The 16,222-nt window shown below is 36.9% G+C and overlaps 1 protein-coding gene and 1 non-coding gene across 2 annotated transcripts in view; one reads left to right on the top strand and one right to left on the bottom strand.

Annotated features, from left to right (window-relative positions):
- Positions 1 to 3,137: 3,137 nt before the first annotated feature.
- Positions 3,138 to 16,222, top strand: part of RNF128 (ring finger protein 128) — a 193,923-nt gene continuing 180,838 nt past the window's right edge. The window contains exon 1 of the mRNA XM_090263931.1: positions 3,138 to 3,663. Within this exon, the coding sequence (XP_090120057.1) occupies positions 3,258 to 3,663 (406 nt within the window). The 5' untranslated portion in view covers positions 3,138 to 3,257. The remainder of the gene's footprint in view (positions 3,664 to 16,222) is intronic.
- LOC149991032 (U6 spliceosomal RNA) lies at positions 11,636 to 11,742 on the bottom strand. The gene has a single exon (XR_016508706.1). It is a non-coding gene; the product is annotated as a U6 spliceosomal RNA (small nuclear RNA).

Genomic DNA, 16,222 nt, shown 5'->3' with positions numbered 1-16,222 from the left:
CAGGCAAGAGAAATGTCAAATGCCTTGCAACTGGATGTCTTTCCAATAAGACAGTCTTGCAAACTTAGAGGATGGTTTGTGGGTTATGTTGCATAAATTAACATGTGTGTTCTGTTTTCATAGGGCATAAGCCTGTGATCTCATTACCTGAGTAATTGTCTGTACATATAAGCCTCACTTAATCCTGTCTGCATCGCTGCCTCCTGAGACTCAATGGTTTGGCTGAACTAAGTGACTCAGTTGGTAAAATATGGGGTGGTCTTTGGGCTTCACTTTAAAACTGGTTTCTCTTTTCTATCCTAATGGCTTGGACAGAAAGGGCACAGAGGTCTGAGAATTGGGGGAAACCTCAAATATCCCCCTCAGCCTAAACTAAGTATAGTGGGCAGAAGAGTTTTGGAAAAGTGTGATGTGCCTTGCACACCTTCCTTTAAAGAAGCCCTTTTTTCCCCAATGTGAGACATTGAAAAATTAATTCCTGCCTTTTGTCATTTAGTGGTTATGGATTGAATGATGCCTTTTAATCCTGTTGCCAAATCTGTTGCCCCCAGTATACAACAAGGATGCCAGTCTGTTTAACCAAGCACGCCATTGACCTGGAGTCTGCAAGATCCTTCCCCATGTGGAAAGTCCACTCTCCCCTCCACACCCCAAACTCTTACTGGGGATTTCTGGAACCAAGGGTAGGTAAGACGATGACCATGTCCAGCTTGAAGCATCTAGAAGAGCATGAGATCTTTGCCCATTGTCCTTTATAAGATTATAAAGGGTCTTAAAACTGAGAGAGGGGAATTGTTATTTTTTAATGTTATAAAATATTAATTTTTAAAAATCTAATCTAGGAAAGAGTGAAGCCGGGGAACTTACATTCATGACCCATGGACATGAACTAAGGGGGGTGCAATTGCCTGGGGAGGGGAGGTGCTGGGCAGAAGGGGGCAAAGGGGGAAAAATTGGAACTATTGTAATAATAATCAATAAAATATACTTAAAAGTAAGAGTTAACATAAAAATTGCATTAATGGGTATTTAGTGTTACAGTACCAATTTTACTTAGCTGTAAATTTAAATATATATAGAAAATGTTTTTTGAGTTATGACTCTCTCTGAAAGTCACTAAAGTAAATATAAAATCACTTATATACAAGGTATATAATGCTGGTGATTATATAAAATCATGCTCTTCAACCTCCATAACAATTTAAAATAGTTTAATAAAGTTTTCTTTAATACACAAGCATTGGCATAAAGTTTTATGGGAAAGTCATCATTTTTAAGGCATATAATGTGAAGATTTGAAACTAGTGTGTTAATATTATTTAACAAAATTTGACTTCTAGTGGATTTAGCTAACTCCTCACTAATCTTTTTTTAAAGTATTTCAGGAAAGGAGTTTCCTTTAGAAATAATTTAATAACTGGTAAAAAGAGGTTAAATCAAATTTCTAGAACTTTGCTAATTATTTGCATTTTGAATACTGATATTGAATTTATTACAGATGTCTATTAGCAATCAGCAAACTAATAATTTTGACCATAACGCTTCTGTTTTCAGTTTGATAGTTTTTTTGTCTTATGAATATGGACTTTATTATGAGTTTTAACATCAAAATTGTAGTAATAATAGCAAAATAATAACTGTTTGTATTTGCTCTTAAATAGACCATAAGTTAATACACAATACTTTTAAACTTTTCTTTCAGTTCAAGTCCATGAATAATTATTAAGTGATTACTATGTATAAAGTGCCACTAATGCCAGACACTGTATGGGAGAGGATATACAGATGCACAATTGATGGCTATAATATGAATGAAAGTCTTATATTTGCATTGTGCTTCTGTTGGGGTTTATTCATTAGGTTCAAATGTACATTCCCTGAACTCCTCACCTCTGCTGAGTAGTTATCTGCTGGTTTCCTACCTGCAGGGTCCAGTCCAAAGTTAATATCTTAGATGCCTAAGAACAGGCAAGAAGTAGAATGAAAAAAATACTTCTTTGATCATATTCTTCAACAGTCTTTATTTTTCTAATTTGTGTTGTTCTGTCCCCTTGACTCTAGTAGTCTTCCTGATTCCAGACTGCTTTCCTTGCACTTCAGACTACCACTGTGCCCGCCCTTTTTCTGACCTTGTATCTCTCTGCTTCTCTGACAGCCTATTACATGTTTGTCTAGTTTGCTGACTCTTGACCCAATCAGACTCCTGATATACTTGTTTGTCTTCTTGTCCATTTATCTACTCCTTCACCAGCCCTTGGCACACACTGAAATCTCCCTATCCCAGCAATTTGCCCAGAGCAGTTTACCCCATGACAATGTCCAGCTGCTGCTAGTGTCCAGTGCACTCTGATTAAAAACAGAGCTTACAACAAAGGAAGTACTGAAATAAACAAATATGTCTACACATTTGAAGTAACAAAAATTCAAAATTCTAAATGTTAAAAATTAAACCTTGAATCATCTTGTTAGAGTATAACACATGGGACATAAAAATTAATGGAATTCAGCAACTCCTAAGTATCAGTCAATCAACAAATATTTGAGTACCTACCATGGGCAAGGCACTGTACTTGAAAGGAAAGGATCTCTAGCCACTGAAATATGTTTACTTTTCAGTGAATAAACAAGGTGCCACAAGGTATTCCTCAGGGGACCTGTTAAGAACAATTCAAAAAAAAAAAAAAAAAAAGAAAACAAACGGCTGTAAAATCAATTCCACTAATGCCATAGCAATTAAAATTGTGGATCTTAACTTACTTTTGGTTAAATTCGTTGATAGCACATTTCAGCAGGGCTTGGAAAACCAGTTTGATGTTTTAGATATTCTGAGAGAGGTAACTTTCAGACTTCTCATGTGGGATTCCCAAGAGTCCAGTTCCTCATTCCAATCCACTCCATGTTTATGAAAGTGCATTAGCTGGGACAGTATGGGGGGAAATGTCAGTACAGGAAGTCATCCAACCCTAAGAAGTTGACATGTAGTATAAAGTTGATGGTGTTATTTATTACTAAGGGAGTTCTGGTTAAGGGTTATGTGTGTGTACAGTTGGAGGAGGGGAAGGCCAAAGGAAATGTAGATAGCCAAAGTGAAATAGAGCTGATGTATTCAGAGCTTATGTTGCTTGAGGTGAGATCAGTTACCTGTTTGCAACTGAAATTTCAAACTTCTGCTTAGTGGGGACCTGAGTGGACAAATGGTGACTGACAGTTGGAAATATCCGCAGACATCTTAAATTTTATGCTCAAATGAACAAGCAATGAACCAAGAGAATAAGCCCAGTTGTTTTCGGTTGCTTGTAATTTTTACCTTTTTATTTAAAATCACAGCATCTTTTCCAGTGAATGCCTATGTGACTGTGAATTATTACAATGAAACCAGCAACTACACTACAACAGAGAAATGTGAATGCGGTGTTTATGGATTAGCCTCACCAGTGGCTAATGCTATGGGGGTGGTGGGCATCCCCAAGAACAATAACTACCAAGCTTGTGACTACAACACTGAGTTTACTAATACTGAGAAGCCCTGGATTGCACTGATAGAAAGAGGTAATTGTACATTTTCAGAAAAAATTCAAACAGCAGGCAGAAGAAATGCTGATGCTGTTGTTATTTACAACATTCCAGAGACTGGCAACCAGACGATACAGATGGCAAATTTCGGTAAGTAATAATACATAGATTCCCCAAAAGAGTTAATGTCTTTATCTTAAAATGGTATTTCCATCTAAAATTATCCTAAGATCTGGCAATGAGAGTGTACAACAATTTCACTTTAAATTTTATTGCCTGGCTCTACTTGAAATTAAGTTACTATTATTTGATATTTATAATTAATTTGGTCCAAGGGCAAAAGAAATTTATGAACTGGTTCCTATTTTCTTTCATGATTTTCTTAGTTGTGTTAGTTTTCTCGGTGTGCATTATAGAATTGTGCTTTAATAATATGGGTTTTTACTTCTAAATATTAAAGAAAATAAGTATCTTTATTTCATTGTTAATTTGTACTCTTCAGTTTGATTCATTTTCTCATGCAAAAGAGCTGCATGTGTTCATGTATACTATAATGAAACAATAGCATATTATAAGGGTGCAAAACATTTACATAAATGAGAATTTGATTGCTGTATGCAGGTGAGACTTGAATCTATTTGTAGAAATGATACATATAGAAGAACTACTTAAGAAATATTATACATTGAGAAGTATATGACAGAAATAGAATAACAATGTATAATTCACATCAAAAGTAAAGGTTTCCCTTATAAATGTGTACTTATGACTTCTTAAGTAAATGTAATAATCAATTTATTAACTTTATAAAATGATTTACTTCTCAGAATTACTATTTTATTTTATACTGTAAAAAATGCCACATTCCAAATACATGATTTTTTTTCACTGAAAAAATATAATTCTGACCCAACTTTTCTATACCACTGTGGGTATGGGTAGTTTTTGCTCCAGACTTGGGCACCCCCCAAATGGTAATAATATCAAACAAGGTAAGAGTTGACAGAACACAAGATCAGGATAATTGGTGTTAAATTTGTCCTCTAAGAAAAAGAATGTAAATTAAACAGGTGTCAGCATTATAAAAGAGAACATCAAGTTTTAGTTAAGAATAGTAGAGGAATTAGAACATTCCAGGTTGTACACATATAATAATGGCAATTTAATACTAATGTTTGAAAAACAAGCTGCTTGTTTTTGGGGGGTATCAAAAAACAGGTGATAGCCTTTCAGCAGTACAAAATTATTGTAAATGTACAAAACTCTACTTGCTGCCTTTTGTAATATATCCTAGAAATTTCCAGAACTCAGACACTTTATTTTTAAGAGCACTTCATAAGTATCCCCTGTGTGTTCTTATACTTTGGCAAGTGACTTTTGTTTTTGTAGAAATGAATGAGGCAGTTTCCTGATGAAAATTAGAAATTAATCTGTTCTAAGGAAGCTACTTCCTTTATGTTTCAACTTCTAGATTCTGGGTATTCTAGGCTTCCTTTTACATGGACAATCACATTCTGCTTCTTCCCTCCTTGGTTATTTTAAAGTATAAACAGTGTGAAACTAAATGGTAGGCCTGTTTTTAAAACTTTCTTTGCAACATGCAGTAGGCACCAACATCTAGTTGAATGTAGGTCCTCAGCCACTGAATTTAGAAGATTTACCAAAGGTCACTTACAAGTAAATCTCACCACGGTCATTTGAATATATGGCTCTGAGTCAAGTTTAAAAAACAAGGAAGTCACAGTTATCATTCGATATATACCTACAACATATGTGATCAATACATACCTCCAACATGTGTGATTGAAAACATTTTTTATAACTACAGCATTGCCCCTGTTTTAAAATAAGCACATGGGGACAATGGTATAATGGTAGTAATTACAGTAGTTAATATTTATTACCATTTACTACATGTCAGGCACTGTTCTGTGACCTTTATTTTATTTAATGAATATTGATATTTATTACTGGATGATCTCAACCCCAAAACATTAAAATTGTAAGTTTAGTGTTTTGCACTTATAACACCTGTCCATTAGTGTGCCATTGCTGTTCATCCTTACCAGAAATTTCCCTTATACAGAAAGTATTGTTATGTAGTGGATAAACATAGGCAAACGAGTGTGGAAAACTATGATTAGCCTTTGGGCCAGCAATTTTCAATCGGTGTACAAGAATTTTTTAAACATGCAATACCTTACTCTTTAGTCAGGGGCACTGACTCTTTTTTCCTTAGGTTGTCAAATAAAAAAATTACAATGGCCGTTGTGGATCAGTTGGTTGGAGTATCACTCCCTAACCAAAAGGTTATAAGTTTGGTTCCTGGTCAGGGCATATACCTAGGTTTTGCTTATAGTCCCCAGTCCAGGCACATACAATACCTGGTCCAGCTGCATATGGGAGGTAACCAATTGGTGTTTCTCTCTCACATTGATGTTTCTCTCTCTCTAAAAGCAATGAAAATAATGTCCTCAGATGAGAATTTTTTTTAAAATGAGAACAGGCAACATAACAATAGCCATCCAGTGTGAATGAATCAAAATCATACTTATTTTTTTTTTGTCAGATCAGCCAAAAATACATTTTTCGGTGTGCTGCAGAATTTTACTAATTAGTTTATATGTTCCATGAGATGAAAAAGGTTGAAAATTGCTACTCTGTACCATGAAAGATTGACTGATTGTTTTATAAAAGAAACCAAAGTTTTGTTTGCATTTACTTGTCTTTTCATTAGTATTTCTTTTGGTTCAGACACAGAGGGTGTGCCAACAACCTACTATAAAAACTCATGTTTTCACCTTCTACCACCTCATCATTTTATCCCTAAAACCCACCTTTTCATAAAACCACATTCTAGCCTCCTGAGGATTGTGGCATCTTTTCATTCTTCCCCAGTTCCCAACACCTTTTCATTTCTTCAGTCCTATTTTTCCATGCTAGCTAGGCCTTACTAGCTTTTCAAAATGTTGTGCCTCTATTTCTTACTTATGTCAATGCCCTCCCTTTCAAATACAGGAAGAGACCTGTATTTGAAAAAGTTGAGTTTATTACTTGTTACAGCAAAGAGAGACTGCATACCAAGGAAATCGTAGGATGTCTAAATAAGAGTGATATAAATGTTCTACAAGATTTTGGCTTGCTTTACATGATTTGGGGGAGAGTTTAAGGAAGCAGACGATTGAATAACCGTACCATTTTGCCCAAGACTGAGTGCTGGAACATGGGACTTCTAGTGCTAAAACCAGCAAATCTCTAGGAAAACCAGGCTGAGTTGGTCACTCTAGCTGGCTTTGTTCTAGACTGGGATTTTGTCAGGAAGTGGGGTAATTCAGTGGCTGGATTTTAAAATAAATCTTATTTTTAAGTGGGAAAGACTAACCCAAAGCTACAGCTAGAATTGATAAAGAAGCAACAGTCATCCATGTTAGCCAGGATGGCAGATGTTTAGTCATTTGGGGGGCTTGGACATTGTTCATATTTTGACTGTGTTCAGACATGATAATGGAGTGGTCTTGTTTTTCCTTGCTCTATTACACTCACAAAATAAGCTTTTATCATGTTAATGTTCTGTGAGATTATTTATGCTCAACAAGAAAACAAGGCCGGATTGATAGTGCCAGACCACGTTCCAGATGTCAGAGGCTGCATGTCTCTTTCTCACCAATGATGCACTATTCCCATGCCCTTACTATTGTACAAATATATTCTATCTCCCTACTTAATATTTCTGTGCCTCCCCATCACCTATATGCTGCCTTCAAGGTTCCATACAGCCTAAGGAATGCTTCTTCACCTCCTGCCTCTCATGGCTTCATGTTGTGGGTACAGAATATCCTTACTTCAGTGCCAGTCTATTTACAGCCTCCTTATTAGCAGGACTGTTTTTTTTGAAGTGGAGAACTTAAGTATGAGGAGAACTCCCACTGAGAAGGAATAGTCTATATAGCCTAGTACTTGGAGGTAAACCTTTAAATCAAAGTTTCCTAATTTGCAGTGTGTTTTGACTTGGCATTTGATGGGGTCGGAAATAAAAGGATATGTTTATGGTATCCTTAGGTAATTAGGTAACTCAACAATCCTTTCCAAATGCTTCAGAAACATTCATACAATTTTGTCCCAGGTGTGCAAGAAAAGTTAGCACTCCTTAGTTATTAAAGCAGAAAATTCAGAACAAGTTTAGTACTTGCTTGCTGAGCAAACATATTTTGAAAGTTAAATATGCTGTTAAGTAGGTAAATTTCCTTAAGAAACATTTAAGTTTGAATTAGTTTATTTCACCAAAGTCAGTAATTTTGGAGAGATGAAATAGTTCTTACATTTTTCTCATTTTAAAAGTTAGATTTGCAGCATTTCAGAATCCCCAAAACTCACCAATTCCAGAGCAATTAAGTACATAGAAAGGAAGGGTTTAATCAGTGAAGCAAACTCACATGTTTTAGAAAAATTTTTTTCTATAAATAAGAGAAGAAATCTAAAAGTAATATGTAAATGAAGTGAAAAGATAACAAAAGCTTCAATAAAGCTTAGATGAAGATATACATATAAAGAACAGCTAAATTCAAGAAAATTAATCAGTTATGCTTCAAATGGATCTCAAATCTGTCTAGATGTAGTCATCGCCAATATTTCATCCTCAGACCTCTGCAACAACTTCCTAACTTATCCTCCTGTTTCTCTTGTTCCCTTCCAAGCTCACTCCCTACATTGAAACAAAAGTGGCTTTTTAGAAAAGATAAATCACTCTCTGTTTAAAATATTTCAGTGGCTTCCCATGACACTTAGAGTAAATAAACACTCCTTTCCATCTCCTGACCCAGTCATGAATCACCTGACTCTTGCCTACCACTCTTACCTCAGCTCCTCTCACTTATCCACATACTCACTGAACTCTAGCAACACTGGGTTCATTGAGTCCCTCAATTCCACTAAACTCTTCCTGCCCTTGAGCTTACAAGTACTTGATATCTACCTCTTCTTCACTCTCACATGTCAATAAACATAAAGTCCTGTTGATTCCATCTCCTCTCTTGCTTTCACCCAAGCCCATGTCAATATCATCTCTCACATGGATTACTGAAGTAGCCTCCCAATGGATTTCCCTGTTATCTTGCCCCTCTACAGAGTCTAGTCTTCCACATAGCAGCCAGAGTGATCCTGTGGAAAATGCAATTCAATACCAATTAGAATAAAATCCTGGCTTCATGCCATGTCCTACAAGGCCCTATAAGATCAGACTTTATTTCATGCCCCTCTCCCCCATATTATTATGATTCAGACCCTCTAATCTTCTGTTTCTAAATCAGTAGAAAAATATGAACAAGCTTTTGCACCTGCTGTTCCCTCATCTAAGTCATTCATTTCTCCTTCATATTTTCATCCAATGCTGCCTCCAAAAATATAACCATGTGCACTATAACCAATCTAGTGCAGGCTACTATCATCTCTCACAATGACTACTGCAAATGGCCTCCAATCTGACTTCCTGCATCCACTCTTGCTGCCTGCCCCATATTTTCTCTACATGGCAGCCAGAGTGATGTTCTAAAAATATAGGTTAGGCCACATCTTTCAACTACTCAAAACCCCCAGTGACTTTCTATTGTTCTTCAATCTAAATCTAAATTTTACCATGCCTGGTAGGATTTGCATATATGACCTCTGCCAGCCTTTCTAACCTAACAATGCCACTCTTCCTCTCCCTCTCCCTCATAATGCTTTGAACTTCACATTTTCTCCAACACCTGAAGCTTTTTCTTTGTGAGATTTTTTGCTTTTCTCCCATCACCACCATCACTATCACACATAACAGATCCTCCAAATCACATTTTATTTTTTAATCATTTTTCATTGTTATTCTATTACAGCTGTCTCAATTTTTCTTCTTTTGCCCTCCTCCCCCCATCCCATGCTCCACTACTACAGCCAATTACCACGGTGTGGTTTGTGTCTGTGAGTCATTCATACCTGTTCTTTGTTTACTCCCTTCTCCTTCTTTCCACAATTATCTCCCTTCCCTTCCCCTCTGGTCCACTTTCAATCTGATCCGTGTTTATTTGCCTGTGGTTTTATGTTGTTTTTTAATTTCTTTTGTTCATTAGATTCCTGTTACATTTGAGATCATATGGTATTTTTCCTTCACATGCTGGCTGGTTTGGCTCAGTGGATTGAGCGTCGGCCTGCGAGCTAAGTGTCGCTGGTTCGATCTTCCAGTCAGGGCACATCAGAGAAGGAAAACTCTGACTCCAAAAAACCTCCACTGCCTTGCGGCATACCTCTTCAGGGGAAAGGCTAAGGGAGTAAACCCCGACAGAAAATCCAGAGCCGGAGTCCCTAAGGCGGTTTGACGTTGTAGTCAACACCGGCAACTCCTGCGGCGCACCTGAAGCCAAGCTGTATTGACTCCGTCTTTCCCTTGGACCTTTCAGCTGCGAAGAGAGGGGGGGTCTGCTGCATGGGCAACAGCAGACCCTCCATATCACCCTGCCCAGGCTCTGTAGCTTCAGCTTCACTGGAGAGGACACTCCAGCGTCATCACAAGATGTCGATTCAACACGGGAGGAGACGGATACCGTGTCACTCCCGAGTTGGACTGCACAGCCATTCTCGGCGGTGCAGATAGACTCTTAAGAAGCTTCACCATCGTCTCTCGAGACAGACGGCTGCCGACGATCTCCAGTTCCATCCATGCTATTGCAAAAGGTACAAGTTCCTTCTTTCTTTCTGCTGTGTAGTATTTCATTGTGTAAATGTACCAGTTTTTAAAATATATATTATTTTATTTTATTGTTAAATTAGAGTTGTCCAACTTTTTCCCCTATTGCTCTCCCCTGCCCCCCACAGAACCCCACTCCTACAGTCAATCCCCCCATAGTCCATGCCCATAGATCCTTTATACTTTTTCCTTGATTAGACCCTTCCCCTTCTTTCCTCCATTATCCCCCTCCCGCCTCCCCTCTGGTCGCTGTCACTTTGTTCCTTATTTCCATGTCTCTGGTTCTATTTTGCTTGTTCCTTTTGCTCATAAGATTCCACTTATAGGTGAGATCATATGGTAATTGGAGAAAAAGATCCACTACAGCAGTATCAACAACAAATGAGCTAAGATTTATACATGTGGGACAGGAGAAAGAGGAGGAATAAAAAGAAAGAAAAGCTTAAGAGATATCTAGAGGAAAGATATTTTGAGAGAATAGAGGGAGAAGGAATACTAAGAGTAAGAAATGAAAACCAGCCTAAGACAGGGAAAAATAACATTTAAAACAAAAAATACAAAGGGCAGGAGGAAAGCAAAATGGGGTAGTAGAAGGGGATGTTAAAATTTGAGATTTGAAATACAAAAATTGTGAATATTTAGAAATAACATTGAAGAAATGCAACAACCCCACCTTATCCTCAACTAATGAGCAAAGACTGATAAAAGCGGAGTGAGAATAAGGGTATTTTAAAAGACAAAAGACTTATACGCTCTGAAGAGAAACCAGCGTATAATAAGGGTATTTTAAGAAGAGGAAAAAGAATGTAAGATTACTAATGACCATCACAAATGGTGTTCAGAGGCTGAAGGGAGGAGAAATGGTAAGAGTATAGGATAGAAACAAGTTGTCACAAGAGAAAAAATGGAATTTAAATCAAAGAGAAAGGAAGAAGCCTAAGTGGATTAAGAGAGTTGAAGAGCAAAATACGAGATTTAAAATAAACTATAATACTAAACCTAGTGAGGCATGAGGCCCAAACTTGAAGGATAAGATATGAATGTTAAAAAGCTATTCAGGAGAGAATATAGAGCCTTGTTGTGCCTGAGGAACTGTGGAGCTCCTGGTGTCTGGCGAAAGGCATCAGAGCATATTCTTTATTCCCCTGTAGAAACGTTCCCAGCAGAAAACTCCTGAGCCTGTCCTCACTGAACTGCAGAGCCTTTAATCCCACAGGCGGGGGTTGGGTTTACCTGCCTGTGAGGGAATCTGGCTGGTTGCAGCAGACCTCAGGCATTCAGCTTTTGCCTCCCAATCCTGAGCCTGCTGCTCTCTTGCTGGTGGTTTGGCCCAAATTCTCCACACTGAAGAGTCCTCTTCTCTCAAGCCATGCTGGGTAGGGTCCTACCTTTTGTTCAGTGTACTCTAAAAATGTAGAACACTTCACAAATTTGTGTGTCATCCTAGTTCAGGGACCATGCTAATCATCTCTGTATCATTCCAATTTTAGTGTATGTGCTGCTGAAGTGAGCACTGTACCACATATTTTGATCCACTCATTACTAATGAACACTTAGGCTTCTTCAAGCACTTGTCTATTGTAAGTAGCAATGCTATGAACATAGGGGCGCATAAGTTCTTTTGAATTGGTGACTCAATATTCTTAGGGTATATTCATAGCAGTGGATTTGCTGAGTCAAAAGGCAGTTTCATTTTTAGTTTTTCAAGAAAATTCCATACTGTTTTCCACAGTGGCTGTACAAGTCTGAATTCCCACCAACAGTGCACTAAGTTTTCCCTTTTGTCCACATCCTCTGTAGCACTTGTTTGTTGACTTATTAATAATAGCCATTCTGACAGGTGTGAGGTGATATCTCACTGTGCTTTTAATTTGCATTTCTCTGATGACTAGTGATGTTGAGTATCTTTTTATATGTCTGTGGGCCATTTGTATGTCCTCCTTGGATAAGTGTCTATTCAGATTCTTTGCCCATTTTTTAACTGGATTGTTTGTCTCCCTGGTGTTAAGCCTTATAAGTTCTTTATATATTTTAGAGATCAAACCCTTGTCCAATGTATCATTGGAAAATATGTTTTCTTATACAGTTGGTTTCTTTTTCATTTTGATGATGGTTTCTTTAGTTGTGCAGAAGCTGTTTTTAGTTTGATGTATTCCCATCTGTTTGTCTTCTCCTTTATTTCCCTTTCCCTAGGAGATATATCAGCAAAAATATTGCTAAATGGGATATCTGAAAATTTCCTGCTTATGTTTCCCTCTAGGATTTTTTATGGTATTACAACTTATATTTAAGTCTTTTACCCATTTTGAGTTTATCCTGATGTATGGTGTAAGTTGGAGGTCTAGTTTCAATTTTTTGCATGTACCAGTCCAGTTCTCCCAACACCATTTATTGAAAAGGTTATCTTTACTCCACTGTATGCTCTTGCCCCATTTGTCAAATATTAATTGAACATAGAGATTTGGGTTTATTTATGGATTCTCTATTCTGTTTCATTGATTTTTGTGTCTGTTTTTATGCCTGTACCAGACTGTTTTGATTACAGTGGCTTTGTAGCATACTATTGTTACAGAACCCCTGGGCTGCTCCAATTGAAAACAAACCCACGGGCTATTTAGTTAGGGGCCCGATTGCCCGCCGCCAAAATTATAACTCTCAATACCAGAGTTTGGTGAAAAGAAAAAGAATTGTTTATTTAACAGTTATATAGATTTAGTTATTTGCAGATTTCTGTTGTTAAGTCTTATGCTCTTTAAAATACCCACAAACACATATCCTTGCCTCCCCCCCTTCCAAACCAGGCTAGTTTTAGGAAAGTCAGAGAAACTGTTTCCCTACTTTCCAAACACAGTTCAGCTTTACCAGCAGCTGCCAATCATTCAATCTGATTGGGGAGGTCCTTTCTGTGCTGTGGTGCCCTCCAGCTCTGAATGCAGGACCGCCTGGATTCTCAGCCTCCTTGCAAACTGTCTTCTTCCTGCAAACTGCGCAGATCTCCTTTCCTTCTCAAAACCGCATGGCGAGAGCCTCTTAACGCAGCCTGGAGACCCCTTCTCCAAGCCACATGGAGAAGGCCCCTTCACCAAGCCACGTGGAGGAAGCACACGAGCGAGAGCGCGAGAGCGAGCGCGCGAGCGTGCCAGAGACAGAGTCAGAGCGCCAGAGCCAGAGCGCGAGTGAGAGCCCGAGTCAGAGAGCGAGAGTCTCAGAGAGAGAGCACGAGCGAGAGCCAGAGAGAGAGAGTCTGAGTCTAAAATGTCTGCAGCTGCTTATATATCCCTGACTGTGTCATCTGACGCAGTGAGCGTTGCAAACAGTTCTGACCATTCACAGACCCTTACGTAGGCTCTGTGTGCTTTCCATACCGTCCCCTGGTTCAAGACTCCTCCCATCTGCCTGAGGCTTTGGATGCATTAAAGCCATTTGCATAAGAAAGACACTAGCCACCAGCCTCAGGCATGTGGAGGCATTCCAAAAGCTGCTTCCTTCTCCCCATCCCCCAGCTGCAAGCTCTGGGGATTTTTGGACTCCCCTGTTTCTGTAACACTATGATATCGTTTATTGTGTTCAACAGATGATGAAAAAGCATTTTATAAAATTCAGCACCCATTTATGATAAAAACTCAAGAAAGTGGGAATAGAGGGGACATAATGCAACATAATAAAAGCCATATATTAGACTCATACAGCTAACATTAGATTCAATGGGCAAAAACTAAAATTTTTCCCCTAAGATTAGGAACAAGGCAAGAGTGTCCACTCTTACCCCCTTATTCAACATAGTACTGGAAATTATAGTCACAGCAATCAAACAAGAAAAAGAAATAAAAAACATTCAAATTGGAAAAGAAGAAGTAAAGCTCTCATTACTCATAGAGTTCATGATAGTGTACACAGAAAACCCTATAATCTCCACCAAAAAACTACTTAACTTAATACACAAATTTGGCAAAATAGTGAGATAGATAGTCAATATCAGAAATTGATGGCATTTTTATATACCAACAATGAAATATCAGAAAGAGAAACTAAGAAAAATACTCAGTTATTATAGCAACAAGAAAAATAAAGTACCTAGGAATAAATTTAACCAACGAGGTAAAAGACCTGTACTTTGAAAACTATAGAACACTGGAAAAAGAAATTAAGGAAGATACAAATAAATGGAAACATTATACCATGTTCATGGATTGGAAAAATTCACATCATTAAAATGTCCATACTAACCAAAGCAATCTAAATATTGAACACAATTCTTATTAAAATACCAATCATATATTTCACAGATCTGGAACAAATATTTCAAAAATTTATATGGACCCAAAAAAGACTCTGAGTAGCTTCTTCAATCTTAAGAAAGAAGAATGAAGCACATTTTAAATTTCTCCCTCAAGCACATTATTTCCTGTTAAACCCACTGATCATTTCTGTTTAAATGTCTTATACTATGTAATAATTTTGCTATTTGTTTATAATATGTCTCTCTCACTTTAGAGTAAACTCCAGAAGGGAAGAGACTATGTCTGTCATGATTGCCATTGTATCCATTATATTAAGCACAATACATGGTCTTCATTAGTTGTTGAATAAAGGAAAGTTTAAAGAACTAGAAATCACTTTCTTTTTATATGTGAAAAAGTGGACAAGTTTAAATGGAGTAAATCGGTGAACACAGCAACCCACTGCATTTTAAAATTGTTTTTATTTTCACACTTTCTCCTTTTAAAAATATCTAAAGATAGAATTAAAGTCCTCCTTGTCTGCCATTTTGCAGATAATACACCAGTAAACATAATGATGGCTGATAACTAAGGAAGCTTTGATATTGGCCTTGAATCATTATTGATGTTGATCTTGCATCTGACCATCTTGTTGAACTCCTATTACATAATTTTAATAGTTCATCCATTGATTCTCTTGAATTTTCAAGATAAGTGATCATTTTCTCTACATAGTTTTGCATTTTTTTTCATATTAATTGTACCTCTTAATTCTTTCCAGTGGTTTTATTCATTGCCTTGGGCTCCATTAGTATTAATAGTGTACATCCTTGACTCGTTCCTGACTATTAAAAAAATGTTCTCACTGTTCTACATTTAGTGCGTTGTTTGATAGAAGTTTTAGAGAGGCAATCCGTATCAAGTTTCAGGACTTCAGTAAGGCTTTTGAGTTTTGTAACTATTACTGGAAATCTATAACATAAATATAATATATGTATATATGTATGTGTGTAGATTGACATATAAATACAGATACATTCATCCACAGCTTAACAGTAGGGATACATTCTAAGAAATGCATCCTTACGCAATTTCATTATTGTGCAAATATCAAAGAGTGTACTTACACAAATATAGCTGGTATAGCCCACTACACACCTAGGCTATATGGTATAGCTTATTGCTTTTAAGCTGAGACAACCACTGTAAATTCTGTCATAGTTGACAGTTATGCAGTTATGCCACACATGACTATATATACATTATCGTAGCATGTAACCCAAAGGGAAAATCCAACGGTTTGTTGTCAAGTTAGGAGAAATAATAAAGTGAAATACAGAAACAATAGTTTAAAAGGACAGTTTCTTATCTTTTTTTCAGATATAGTTTTATCGTCACCCTGAATAAAAGAATTAATATATATTCATTGCTTATATATATAACTTCAAGTTGAATGCTAAGTTGCAAGACATAAACAAAATTTAAAAGCATCTTAAAACTGTAAATGTTGGTTATTTAAAAAAAAGATGAAGTGCCATAGTAATTAGTAAAGTATAATAAATGTAGAGAAAGATATAAAATAGAAAAACTGGGAAAAAAGACAAATTTATAGGCAAAATATGTTTAATTTTATTTTTCAATTACAATCTACATTCAATATTATTTTATATTAGTTTCAGGTGTACAGCATAGTGGTTAGAAAATCATACACTTTACAAAGTGTTCCCCCTCATATTTCCAGTACCTACATGGCACCATAACATATAATAGTTAT

This window comes from Furipterus horrens, unplaced genomic scaffold, assembly GCF_987537825.1.
Source record: "Furipterus horrens unplaced genomic scaffold, mFurHor1.1.pri manual_scaffold_17, whole genome shotgun sequence".
Classification (NCBI taxonomy): Eukaryota; Metazoa; Chordata; class Mammalia; order Chiroptera; family Furipteridae; genus Furipterus; species Furipterus horrens.
This window is presented reverse-complemented; position numbering and strand designations above follow the sequence as displayed.